This window comes from Nothoprocta perdicaria, unplaced genomic scaffold, assembly GCF_003342845.1.
Source record: "Nothoprocta perdicaria isolate Ctin4 unplaced genomic scaffold, notPer1 scaffold_17, whole genome shotgun sequence".
In the NCBI taxonomy this organism is placed as follows: Eukaryota; Metazoa; Chordata; class Aves; order Tinamiformes; family Tinamidae; genus Nothoprocta; species Nothoprocta perdicaria.
Genome location: NW_020454871.1, coordinates 6,783,376 through 6,797,315, shown reverse-complemented (window position 1 = coordinate 6,797,315; position 13,940 = coordinate 6,783,376). Strand labels below are relative to the sequence as shown.

Genomic DNA, 13,940 nt, shown 5'->3' with positions numbered 1-13,940 from the left:
TAAATATTTCCCCATAACAAAAGTCAAAACTTACCTCCTTTTCTTTTGAGCAAGATTAAGTTCCATAAATTTATACTTCTGATACTGCTCGTCCAACTTCTTAAGGACTATATCTGCTGTCTCATTCCCAGGCTGCTTCATAAAGGAATCTACATCTTCCTTTATGGGGAGAAAAAGGACATCAAAGTTAAAATAGTTCCAGAAATTCCAGACTTACTCGTGTTATTATCTTAAGGCAACTAAGCCTAGAGACATTATATGTAAACTGAAACATTATTAAACATTATTATTAATGTTTATTAAAACATTTTTTGTCTGGAATAAAGTACTAAATCATTTTGTTTCTTTTTTTAGGTGGCCTTTGTTTTGAAAAACACACTGAGAGAACCAAGAAACAGATGTGAGGAAGGTTTCCTAACCACACCTGCTAGCGGTAATTGTGGTGCGTTCAGCCCTGGGCAATGTTAAATGGGATATCCTCAGGCCAAGCCCAAACTTCAGTTTCCTATCTGTAAAGGAGGGATAAGCCTTCTTTTTAGTCAAAGAGATTACAAGTTATTTAGGGTAAGACTAAAGAAATAAAAAGATTCCTGGCCTGACCAAGCAAGACTACGGCGCAGGAAGAGAGAGGCGAGGAGGAGAACGGTGCCATTTGCCCAGCGATTCCAGCCAGTCCGGCCACCAACAGGAGCCGTGGGGAAGCGGGAGCCACGGGGAAGGGGGAGCCCTGGGCAGGGGAGCGAGTTCCTCCCCGGCCACATTGAGCTCTGCCCCAAGGCAGGGCCGCTGCTCTAGTCCCTGCGCTGGTTCTTTTGCCAGTCGTCCACACAAATCCTCTTGCCTGCTGCACATCTCCAAACTTTCCAGATTTACGACTATGAAAGTGCTTTGAATTCTGATGCCAGAATCCCATAAACCCGGATGAAGGCCAATCACAGCCCTTTTCCACTTACCCCTTTATTGCTATGTGTTCCCATTCCAGTTTTGCACAAAGACTATAGTACATTAAATTTACACATATAAAAACTATAATATTTATAGACTACAGTACATAAATTTATAAATATAAATTTATAGATGCTTTGCCTTTAACTTATGGCCAATCTGCCTTGGCAAGGAGAAACATTTCGAACCCACCAAGGTGGCAGATGCCTGGCGGCTTCCTGCAAGGGAGCAGGACCGCGCAGCAGGCGCCACCAGCGCTGCCCAGCTCGGGCACCGCAGCCAAGCGGCCCCGAGCTACCAGCGCCACCGACACGAGGGCCCTTCCTGCCTCCCTGTGGGGCCTGCGGGAAGCTCCAGCTGGAAAAGGAAGGTTGGGTTCAGTGCAGTAAAAGCAAAGTCACAGGGTGCTGGGAGCGCGACTCCCTCTCGTGGACGCTGCTCCGCGTGCAGAGGAGGCAAAGGCAGCAGGTAACGGGTGGCAGGAGCTCCTGCACACACGGGAGGACTCCGGGAAGAGTGGGGATGGGCAGGCAGGTCTTGCCACGAAAAATGTCGAGACCTGTCCTGGAGAGGAGCAGGTCCAGCTCCTCTGCGCCCGGGCCAGGGCGCCCGGAGCCGGGAAAACCTTCAGCCCGGCACCTGCTGCCAAGGGCCAGGCCCGGGGCAGCCCGGCCCGCGCAGGGTGGTTCAGCAGCGGTGCTGCCCTGCAGTCCCACGAGCACCTCCCAAACAGCCCCATTACGGGGGAAATTCTCTGGGCAAACACTGCTCTTGGACGCGGCAGCAGCAAGGCAGCCCTCACCAACGCCACGGGAAGCCGGCCCAGAGGTACCAAGCTCTGCAGAGCGCCCTGCCCGCGGCGCTGCCCCTGCGCTGCAGCGGCTCCTCCCAGGCGCACGCGCACGGCGCTGAGGAGCTGGAGGGCTTGGGCACCTTCCGAAAACTCAGGACTCACCGAGTCCCTTGAAACGCGGAGGGGCAGGAGGCCCCGGCGGCTCCAGCAGGGCCGGTGAGGAGGCGCCCGCTACAGGGCGCCCTCGAGGGCACCGGCCCTCAAAGACTCGAGGCAGCCTCTGCGAAGACGCAGCGCAGAGAGCGGCCGCACGGCTCAACGCGGGCAGCTGAGTGACGCACGACTCTATCACCACCCTGGCGTGCAAATTTCTTAAAAACCTTCCATCATCAAAAAAAAAAAAAAAATCTAAGAAGAAAACAACAAAAAATCACTCTCAGACAATAACAGCTTCACCTCCTAGAGCAGGGAAAATTTCTCGGCACATGATTATTTTGAATAAAAATGAAGTCCATCTTAGCCCCTACAATAACTCCGCATACAACAACCAGCACCTAATGCCAGCCGTTACCAGGTGCTCTAGTGCCAGACACAGGACCTCTTCTGCAGACTGCAGACACCTTCTCTCTCAAACTGACAAACGGCTCAAGCAGCTTCCACGGGTTGTGAACAGAGAGCTGCAGGAACACGGTCAACGCGGAAACGAGGACGGTCGTTGCCGCCAGCAGGATAGTGCTGGCGGATCTCTCGCATGCTCCATGAATCCTAAGGAAAGGCCGGACCCGGTGCCCCGGGAGCACGTGCGGGGACCTGTTCGCTTGGGCTGCGGAGCGGAGCTTGCGGAGCAATGACACTGCACAAGTCGCATCAGCTCTGCCCTCAGCAAGAGCTGCCAACCGCTCGGCCCGGGCACAGACCTCTGGAGAGACCTGACCAATGTGGGGCTTTAAAGGCTAAGAAAACCTCGGGAATAAAGCGGCAGGACAGAGGTTCCAGGTGGGCATCAGGCCCCAGCGTCAGGTGCGTCAGGAACCCGGGCGTCAGGTGCTTCCGTGCAGCAGGAGCGCCGGCGGCCCCAGCCCTGGGGCGCCCCGACCCCCTCCCTCCCTCCGGGGAGCCCCGCGGCAGGAACCGACCCGCGGGGCCCGCACCGCAGCCAGCGGGACCCGCACCGCCTCCCAGCCAAGAGGCATCAACGGCGCCCCGACGCCAGGCCGGCTGTAAGCAGCTTTCTTCTTCTCCAGCCGAACACTGGAATTACTAAGCGCTGCCCAAACCACCTTAGGCCCTCACCTACCACCTACAGCCGCAGCCTAGACCGTTTGTAGCGAAACAAACAAACAAACCGCCCCGCGCTCCGCAGGGAAACCAGGGGCGCTCCCGGGCAGCGGCTCGGCCGGGACGGGCTCCGGGGGCGCGCGGGGAGCGGCGGCGCCGCGGGCCGCAGGGCTCGCGCACGGGCGGCGGGGCCCGGGCTCTTCCCAGGGCGCGCCGGGCTCCGCGGGCGGGCGGGAGGGCCCCGCTGCCCGCCGGTGCCGCCCGCCCCGCCCCGCCCCGCCGCTCACCACGAAGGCGGCCTCGGGGATGCCGAGCGGGCCGCGCCTCGCGCCGCTCCCCGCCTCGCTGCCGCTGGCCGCCGCCATCTTGGGAGCATACGCTGCGTGCGCGGCGCTCGCCGGGACGCCGCGGAAGTGCGTCATGAGGGCGGTGCCGGGGACCGCCTCCGCCACGCGGCTATTGCCTGCTCGGCCTTGAGCGACGGGCGGCGTGTGGGCGGGGCGCGGCTTGGAGGCGGGGCTCGAACTCAGGAGGCGGGGCCCGAGCTCAGGGGGCGGGGCCCGAGCTCAGGGGGCGGGGCCCTAGAGGGGCCGCGTCCGGGGAGGCCTCGGGGCGCTCCAGGCCCCGCCGCGTCCCAGCAGGGCAGCGGGGAGCAGGGAAGAGTTCAGGAAAGGCGCTACAGCCCCAGGGAAAGGAGGGGGAAAAGAAAAAGCCTCTTCCTGGGGGAAGCTTCTCCATTGGGAGAGCGCTGTAGAAGTGGGGGCAGACGCAGGGCTCTCCCCCGAGGGCGGTTAAGTGGTGAGGTCCGGTCCAGGCAGCCCCCAGAGCACAAACCCTCGCCCAGCAACAGCGGGGCCGGAGGGGATTAAAGACTCCAGAAAGTCCTGGTGCAGCTACAAGCAGTAAGCGAGGCCCAGGCTGCTGTACTGCTGCTTTTGCAGCTCCAGCCATTTACACATCCCTGCCCTCGGGGAGCAGATGAGGGAAGTTAAGAACACAAAATATTGTGAGAAATGCACCCGTTTTAACTGTGATCAGTGCAGAGCTGGTTTGGCCCTGTGGCTGGGGGAAGCACCTTCCTCCTGCCCCTTGCCCGCGCTCAGAGCAGCGGCTGCATCTTGCTCCTCCCAGGCGATGAGGGGGACACGAGTGCTGCCTCCTGGGACCAGCCTCCCTCGGGCGAACCCCTCCTGCCTTCCTCTGCAGCACTGCACGCACAGCCCCACCAGCCCTTGCCAACGGTGCAAGGAAGGCCTCAGCGGACACAGGAAGGACCACACACCCCCTAAATGTGCCAAAGTTTATTTTTTTTTTTTCAAAATCGCTTTCAATTGACTGAATATGAGCAACAGCCTTTAAAAAAAAAAAAAAAAAAAAAGAGTTTGTATCTCAACAAATTGTGAAGTTAGAATGTCAACAGAGCCTGTCTTGTGCTTCGGCTTTTCTTTTTCCCGTATGTAAACCCTCTTTTTTCAGTCTGTGGCTACAGAATTTTTCATGCACTCTGAATCCTTATAAAAGGAAGGAGCTCCTGTGAAGGAACAGCCACACAAGAATATACCTGTAAAACAGCTTGACCAACCTCAGTGTGTGTAGCTCCTTTCAAATAAATATCCAATAAAGGCACAAACCTGTCATGGGGAAAAACGTAACATACAAAACAAGAACTATTAAATAAATAGTGTGGGTTGGGGAAAATCTGTTCCAGCACCTATTTTTGTCCTTGCTCCAAGATGAGATTCCAGCCAAACATTCAGTAAAGGATAAACATAATCACAAGGCTACACACTTCAGATATACTGAAAGACCTGATGTTACAATTTGCATTGCAACTGTACCAGTTACTACAATCTCTTTAAATAAATGCTCATGAGAATCTGCACAAAGTAGTGATGCAGCAATGTACTCGGTGACAGATCAAATACATCTGCAGAGTAATAGCAATGTAGTTTCTCTACATTCCTAGCTACCAGTAAATGTATAAATGGTAACATGTACAGTTTCCATTGCTCAAAAATATAATCTTTGAAACAGAAATAAATGACTGATACACAGTGCCTTTAGATGTTGTCCTTACAATACAAACTACCCCAAAACAAAAGTTTTCCCTTTTATGTACAAGTTAAGCACCGATCCACAGTGCTTGCTATTCTAATTATAACCCACCCTCCCTGCCACACATCAAAAAAGCAAAACAAAAAAACACCCAGATGCGGATACACCCTGTATTCAATGTTGTAGTCAGAAGTTATTCAATGTTTTACAAAAGTTCATTTGCTATTTTTACCTACAAGTATTCCACCACTATGCGCACAGAACTGAGATTTCTCTAGTACATAATTTGTCTGAAATTTAAAAAATTGAATTCAATAACTTCTTGGAGGCAAAGTCAAGCTATGTTTAAAGAACATTAGAAAACCCTCGGTTATTTAAAAAGAAGTACACTTTCCAGCCGGGCAGGCCCAAGGCAGCCACCGCTCCCGACACCGCCGCAGGGGACGCATCCCGCGAGGGCCGCCCGGCAGCGCCCGCTCCCGGCTCGGCTCCGGCGGCCGCTCAAGCGCAGCCCTGCGGAGCGCAGCGCCTGCCTCCAGCCCTGCTCCCGCACACAGGGACGCCCAGCTCCCTTCCTGAAGCACTCGGAGCAGGATCCTGGCCAAAGGAATTGGTGAGCAAAAGGGAAGTCACGTGTACACAGGGTTCTTCCCGCTTCACGTATCACAACTATTTACAACTGCAGCGCTCAGGGCAGTTACCCTCCAGAACAACCTTTACCTGCAACATGCTTTTTTGGAGAACAAATTAGGTGCCCTAAAAGCCTTGACAACACCCCAAGTCCTTGCCTTTATTTCTAAGCAAGTGAACAATGTTGCTGTCTAAAACAGAGCACTTGTCCATGCTGTGCATTCCAGTATGCCCACAAGGAAGAGGCTGATACAAAGCAGTCCTGCACATTCTTGCAAGGACAGAAGCATTTAGCAATCTTTTCTTCATAAGGATAAATCTGTAAGAGCTGTGTTTGAACATGTCAAACACCTTAAATGAGACTAAAGATAGTTTATAAGGTCCTTATAACATACTTTGTGGCTGTTTCTCCTTTATTTAATACTAAATAAAACGGTATCAGACAGCTTCGCTACAAGAAAGCATACCAAAGTATGCAAAAAATCCAGAGCAAATTTGAAGTAGCGCAAACAGTACTGGATTCCAAATCCATTTCTAAGTGAGGTAAAATACATTCCAGATCTTTAGAATGCACTGTAAAAAGAGCTGCAAATAATGTGTGTATATATATACACTGCCTGCAAAGTACTTGTTTGCATATTAAAAATAACTGATCATGGCTTATACAATGTAGAATGGAGAAAAAAATCAAACAGTTCACTGTTTCAGACACTGCCTGGTTGTAGCTCTCAGCTATGACATCAGTGCTCAAATACCTATTACTAGACATGATTTTCTAATTGGAATTCAAGATTATTCAATATAGAATAAATCAATGAAATTAATTATTTCCTAAATAAACACCACCACCACACACAGAGGAACAATGATCCAATTCCAAGTGGGAACCATTCCCTCACCATGAATAGAGTTGCTACAGGCACCGGAGAACTCATTGGCTTAAAACTGTACAATTTTCCAACCCAGGAAAGGTGAGTAAAGCTTGAAGCCCTTATAATTCAAATTTTCATGTTAAATTGCTGTATATCACTTCTACTCTTCTGTACACATTCAGAGTCTGAGAACTTAAAACTTCTTCAAGGTTAAGCTTCTCAAAGGTTTACAGTTACTAATTCCAAGGGTTGTAGTTTACTGTTTTACTTGACAAAGTATTTTTGTAGTACTATTAAAAAAATACTTCTTTTGCAATCTTTGAATGAAGTTTAGAAAATTACAGAGTTGATTTTCACTGTATTTTGCAAGTTCTCTATAGGACAAGGTTTTCGGGCCTCTGCATTTGTAATAAGATTCAGAGATACCTTACAAATACAGCACTATAGCAAAATATAAAAGCCATAGTAGTCTCGAGGACTGGAACAACAGAATATATTGTTTTTGAAAAACTCAACTCCAATGCTAATCATCAGTAGAAGCCACATTACAGGAGAGCTTTTCACTGCATTCTCCCACCAAGCTGGAGAAAGGTTGTTTCCGATTGCACTTACTCATTATTAACTTTTCTTTAAGTGCTATCACATTTTATTGGGTGTTTAAAGATACAAGGTAAGGCATTTTCATAGCCAACCTAAGTTTTGGAAGAAATCTGTTTAATATGACAGATGCATCGAAAGCCTGTGTCTCTAACCCGCAAACAACAGCATACTTCACAGATCAGTTGATTCACATGTTTTTCCTCTCAAAAAAGAAGTCTGGATTTCTTCTTACGGCATAATCATCTTAAAAATACTACAGAAGAAAGAAAACATACTGCAGCATTGAAAAATATTTCAAAGTTTGCACATATTTACACATTTAAAATAACTGTGGTTTGCAAATAGGTTCCTGTTTCAGAAAAGAAGCACAAGCTAATCCCTACGGCTGGGACAATTTTAATGCAGTTGCTAGTTCTGGAGCATCACCACTATTGCAAGGCTTGCTTTTTCTGAACTAATGAAAGGAACTTTAAAACTAAAAGAAGTTACGTCTCTTAGCTCTTTTGCAGCTAGCAGCAAAGTTTTCTAATCGCTCCAGTTTGCTGCTGTCGGGGTACGCACTTCCACTGTAACAAAGTCACTACATACTTTTTTCCCTACTCTGAGACAAGACCTTTAGCCTGTGCCAGAGCCCGGCCCTTTCAACTCGCCATGTAACACTGACATTATGCCAATGGAGCAATTTATTATTTCCAACATTTATATAAAATATACACATATATTTCTTGTTGATTCACAGCATTTAAAACTCACATTATAGAGTTTATGAATTATTATAAGCTAGGCTAATGTGAAAAAGCTGTCTGATTTCATATAATATTGGCTTTATGATAATGCAAGCATTACTCTATCAGAGTACTTATTAGAGCATATGGAAGTTTTATTGCTCAACTTCATTTGAGTTGTGTCTTGGTTAAAACAGCCACAGAATTTATGGAGAAAATAAATAGGATTTATGGCATTCTCAGTTAACTTCCTACAGGCAATCCACTGATGAATAAGATTGCAAAGCAATCACATAACCCTCTTCTCAGAAGGTGCAAGTTGGATTCTCATCTTCAAAGCTGAGTTGACCTCAAAGATTACAGTTTCCTACTGAACAGTCTAAAAACCAGTGAACAAACATGATTTCATACCACAAATGACTGTTATAAACAAGAATCTCTAAAGCATTGCAATTCAAATTAATATTACATTATACAGGGAAGAAACAGTTGCCCTGTTCAAAAATACACCATGGGAAGAACGAAACTTCAGTCTTTTCTTTTTACCAGTATTTGGTTGTTCACACACCTTGTTGCTTTGGTGGCTTTACATGAACTGTATCTGTAAAGTAGAGATTACATATTGTTAATGCCACTTTCCTAACACACGGACTCATACCTCTAAATCACTGAGAAACCAGGCGAGAGGTTTTTCAAAATAAAACAGAAGTCTCCCTCACCCCCCTACAAATCTGAAAGTGCACTAAGAACAACATATCTAGATATACCTAGGTGATAGAATACACAATGCTTTTCACTTGAACAGTCTTGAGTGCCTCTTTATTTCATAATCCTCCAGAAACCTCTCAACTGCCATAGTCAGTATGACTGAATTAGGTATCAAGACAGGGCCATCAGAAGCCTTTAAGTTCATTCACTCTCTGCTCCCATTTTCTTAAGGTCAACCCAGCATTGTGTTACGTTTCTGATCTGCTGCTCTCCACCTGTGCTTTCTTCCTTGCTTCCTCTGCATGCTTTCATCATTCTCTCACCTGCAAAAACCTGTTGCCCCTGTTTCAGAAACCCTTCACCTTCTCTGGAGCAGAAATAGATACTAATAACCCATCATGAAAGAAGATACTGGGTTTCATCTAAGACTGGAGTTCTAATATGAGCCTAAGACTGAAATGAACAGTTCACCTGAGTTCCAGAAACAGGTGCAAAAGGGTTTGTTGGCCTTAGACCAGGCTGTGTATACATCATTGACTGGGGTGCCATCAAAGGAGCAGCTCCAATCTGGGGAGGTACCTACAAAAAAAACCAAAACAGAAACAGGTGGTAGACAAGTAGTGTATACAAGTCCACTGAATTCTAGAAGATAGATCTTATTTTTTTTTATTGCAAGCAAAGTAGCAGCTAAAAAAAACATACACAGAGTAATGGCTTTAAAGAAAATTTGCTATATAAATTTTAGAATAACATCTTTCAATGTACAATGTAAGAGTACCATTTAACTTCACACAATATTGAATTTATGAAACCATACACAAATTGCACTACAATTTAAACATAGTAATGCTTGTCATGACCAAAGTTAAAAAAGTTTTTGGGGAGTACAAAACAGGCAAGTTTCTTACCATTCCATATACAGGCACTTGAGGTGTGGTCACTGGGTATGCAATAGGAGCGGGTACCTTCAATCATCAAAAAAGAAGTTATTTTGGATGAGTTCATGCATACTAGTAACTTGCACTAAACCATACAAATGATTTTAATAGTCAAAATAGCTAACATTTACAAGAAATTGACTTACATATCCAGGATAATGTACTCCATTCTGGCAGGGCAAAAGGAGTAAGGACAGAAAATTATTTAAGAGGTCAAACTGAAATTCTAACCAAGGGATAGACCGAAGGCCAGCACCAAGATTATCTACAAATACGCTAAAGTCACTAACTAGAACAATTCAAGCAGCCAAAAAAAAAAAAAAAAAAGGCAGTAATATTAGAACATGAGCAACTGTGCCCAGTAACTTGGATAGGCTCCCTACCTAGGGCCATTATTTACAATAGTTGCAACAAAAATAGAATTTTTACTAAATGTAACTACATTTGAGAATACTGCTTTCATAAACATTTGGATGAGAAGCTTTTTGGAAAGCATGCAATAGTCCTTCGTCCTATTATGTGTAAGAAGAGTACAGGGAAAGAGAAAGAGAAACCCAGTGACCAGTCAGCCCAATAAATGAATAGAAAAGGGTGTGTATTCAGCCAAAATATGGCTCATATACTAAACTTAATTCTGATGTCTGCAATATATCACAATACAAAAATAAATAGAGACACACAAAGTATTTTAACCCAGGTTATGGGTTAACTTAATACCAGGTTATGTTAGAGGCACAATGATGCATTCACCATATATTGCTCTGCATTCTTATTCAATGCTAATTATGTTAAACAAAACCTACTGAAGTGCTAAAGTACTTGACTATGAAAGATTATATGCAAGACTGACAATTACTACAGTTTCTGAATGCCACACACCGAGTCAGGACGCTTGGGCCATTCCATCTGCTCAGTTACTGACTTCAGAAACAGCTCCTAAGTAAGGGTGTTCTCTGCATTGATAACTTGGACTTCTCAGCAAACAAGTGAGCTGATACACGGTATGAAGTACTCAAACACAGGCTTAAGCCAAAAGGCATAACATAAGCACACAGGAAAGAAAAAAGTCCACCACATATAACTCAAATATACAGTGATGAATGTGTATTATGGTGTCCCCCAGATAAGCACCACCCCAAAACGGGAATACATCAGCACTCTAACATAACGTGGCTCAGAGGGGATTTTTATGGACTCAAGTCTCACGCACTAATTATGACCTGAAATCACACAAGTACTAAACTACTGAGAGATTCTCTAGTTCAATTGTATTTGATTATAATTTCAAGCTTGTGTCTGCATTTAATAGCCAATGCAGCTTTGTGAATTTTGACTTGGCATACTCTCATCATCTGGAGAAAAAAAGAAAAAGATTAAGAATAATTTTCCAGTGTGAATAGTTTTATGTCAGACAGCTGTCCAAAATTCATAGGAAACACTACAATTATTACAGTTGCACCTGAGGTAAACATTCTGAAATACAGTTGCTTTGGAGGGAAGCTGAAGTGACCGGTATTTATACAAGTATTTGATCAGAAAAAAAAAAAAAGGAAAAAAACCTCATAGTACACAAGTCAGCTGCCTACAAATATCCTTCCAGGAAAAACAAACAACAACACATTCTCCAAATTAATTAATTCCATAACTTTTACTCAGCATTTGGTAGTGTTTGGAGTGTGATGAAGTTACTGGCAAGCACAATCAGAAATGTGAAGTGCTGAACTGATAAATAAGGTGGCTTGAAAGGGTTAAAATGCAGTGGCATTCCATGTAATGCATAGAAGAGGGAACAAAAATTCAAAAGGAACCTCAATTATTCGCCCCCGAAATAGGTTCTGAGACTTAAGGTGCATCTTGACGTCGAGGGCGGAGGTAATTTGTTTTATTTAAAGTGAAAAAATAAACCCCTCATGAATTTACATCTGTCGCAGGACGTGCTTACTATGAAAGGAAGTATACTAATATTTCTATCTCATTCAGGTTGTGAAATGATTTTACAAGCAGTTTTTCCTCAGTCTTGTCCAACGCAACCTTTGCTACTCCTTTTAAATTAATTCATGAAGGGAAAAAGGCATTTGCTAGTAACAAGTATGATTTCAATGGCACAGAAATTACCATATGTGGAATAGTGGATAAGGGAGTAGGATTCCACGTGGTTGATGTGCTTGTTTTCGCTTGCCAGTTTGTTCCACCAGTAAGTTTTTTCTCTGTAGGCTGGGTCCACTGCATATCTGATCTAAAATAAAAATATATTCACATTCAAATAAGGCCAGCAGATGAATAGTATCAACACCACACTGGAAAACAGGGGAAAAAGGTATGCTCTACAATATATGTATACAATTGAGATCTATAGGTGGTAAAAATATTCAAGATCTACTTCAGTAACTGCCTGTATCTCTACTCCAATGAGTATGATGCTTCAGGGGTCCGTTTTGTATTAAAAGTAAATTCACTATCATCTACTGCACAGTATGACGACTCAGGAGTTTTTAATGTAACTGCAAGATATTTTTATGGCTGCTCACAGAAATATTTTAAAAATATGGGAACTGAAAGAGTAAAGCATACCTCAAATGTTAAGTTTGCCTGCATTATGGTAACTGACCACATGAATGCATTGTTTCAACACTGTCCTTGACAGCAGCTTACTTTCCAGAGCCAAGAATCTTGCTATGTCAGCAAGGGTAAAATGTATCACACATTATCAGCCATTTGAGAGTATTACATGACATATTCACTTACTTTTTGGGTGGAGTTCCTCCAAAGCCAAGATCTGAAGAGAGAAAAGAAATACTCACATAAAATTGCTAAATACAATTAATTTGGTGGAGCAAGGGGAATCTTTTCAGTAGTAAACTGGAATATAAAATTTTAAGGCTTCAAACTTACTTCCCACAAGATTAGCAAGTGACGAATCAAGATCATTTGCCAAAATTTTTCCGCTTTGCTGACTGGCCAGAACAGTTCTTTGACTCTGTGGTGGTACTGTAGGTTGCAATACCTCATCTAGAAGAGTAAAAGCTAAAGCAAGACATAAAAGCAGAACATAAAAAAAAAAGCCGTTATCAAAAGAGAACACCACATCTATTGAAAGAAATCCATAAGCTAGAGAGATATCTTCCTTACATAACAGTATTAGTAGTTTTTTGGCTATTCACACGTGGAAGTTCAACGTGTCAGAAGTTTAAAGCTTCAGCAGAAGCACAGTTTAACCTCTCAGTCTTTCTGGAGTATTATTTTCTAGCACATTGTCCCAATCTATTTTAGCAGTAAATGGCGAAATTTTTAAACTAAGCTAAAGCCCTCGTAAAACTTCAGAAAAAAAAATTACTCAAGGCAGTTTCAAAGTGTAACTTCTTGCAAGAATATGGCCCCAGGTTCACAATACTGCTAGTACCTTGAATGTTCACATGAGTTCCTTCGCTATATGTTCACAAGAACTTTGAGTTAAATAGTATTAACCAGCAAAAAGATTTGTTATGCAAAGCACGCACCTAATTAGCTTTGCATTTTATTAGCAAGTACAATGCTTCTCAACAAACTTAGAAGGAATTTAACACATATCAAGAGAAAACACTGACATTAGAGAAAGAAAAACAGTCTTACCCATTTTAGAAACCCCATGGGCCACATTTGCAGTTTATTCTCCCAGGTGCCGTAAAAAAAAAAAAAAAAAAAAAAAAAAAAAAAAGAGTTATTACACATTAGAAGATTAAAGAGAGCAAATTTTAAAATCAAATAACTATAATTAAACTGATTGTCTATTATCTTGTCAATCCTATGTTACTGAGCTTACAAATGGTTATTACTTCAGCACTGTACCAGCAGCTAGGATTAGCTATTGGACAATCGCACACCACAGAATTTAAAAAAAGTAGATTTTATTTTTACCATTAGTTACAAAGTAGATTTTATTTTTACCATTAGCAGGCCTGTACTCTGGTGTAGTAGATTTTCCACCAAAAACAGCATCAAAGTCTGCATTAATTGATGAAGAGGTGGTATTCGGAGGAGCTGAATGAAGAGGAAACCCTAAACAATAATTTCAGGATAAATTAATTACAGCCATTGAGCAGATATCACTCATTACATTTAAATCAAAGTGTTAAAAATGAAATTACCATCAACAGCAAGAGGATGATACACAGAGGTATACGCAGGTTTATGACCACTAAAGTCATCTTCATGAGAAAAGGAAGGAAATAAGATCAGATTAACAAAAAAAGGAAGGGGGAAAAAAATCAAGACTGCAACTATAAGAATTTAGGAATAGGAAACAACTACTCAGCAAATCTGAAAAATGTCGGTTAACTCTGGCATTACCTATCACAAAAAATCCAGTTTAACAGAAATCAACCAAAAAAAAAAAAAAATCCAAGATAGCAGTACTTGG

The 13,940-nt window shown here is 43.9% G+C and overlaps 1 protein-coding gene across 5 annotated transcripts in view; it reads right to left on the bottom strand.

The window, feature by feature from the left end:
- LOC112944504 (prefoldin subunit 3) overlaps window positions 1–13,940 on the bottom strand; it is a 39,635-nt gene that overhangs the window by 5,458 nt on the left and 20,237 nt on the right. The window contains exons 14-21 of one of the 5 annotated variants that reach the window (XM_026035957.1): window positions 13,669–13,728; window positions 13,469–13,579; window positions 12,437–12,553; window positions 12,290–12,320; window positions 11,660–11,780; window positions 9,515–9,571; window positions 9,078–9,185; window positions 35–159 (exon numbers count right to left, since the gene is read on the bottom strand). In XM_026035957.1, coding sequence (XP_025891742.1) covers window positions 35–159; window positions 9,078–9,185; window positions 9,515–9,571; window positions 11,660–11,780; window positions 12,290–12,320; window positions 12,437–12,553; window positions 13,469–13,579; window positions 13,669–13,728 — 730 coding nt within the window. Of the gene's footprint in view, window positions 1–34; window positions 160–3,035; window positions 3,060–3,303; window positions 3,369–7,653; window positions 8,500–9,077; window positions 9,186–9,514; window positions 9,572–11,659; window positions 11,781–12,289; window positions 12,321–12,436; window positions 12,554–13,468; window positions 13,580–13,668; window positions 13,729–13,940 lie in introns of those variants that run through there. The other 4 variants (XM_026035952.1, XM_026035953.1, XM_026035955.1 and 1 more) reach the window with 4 other exon arrangements.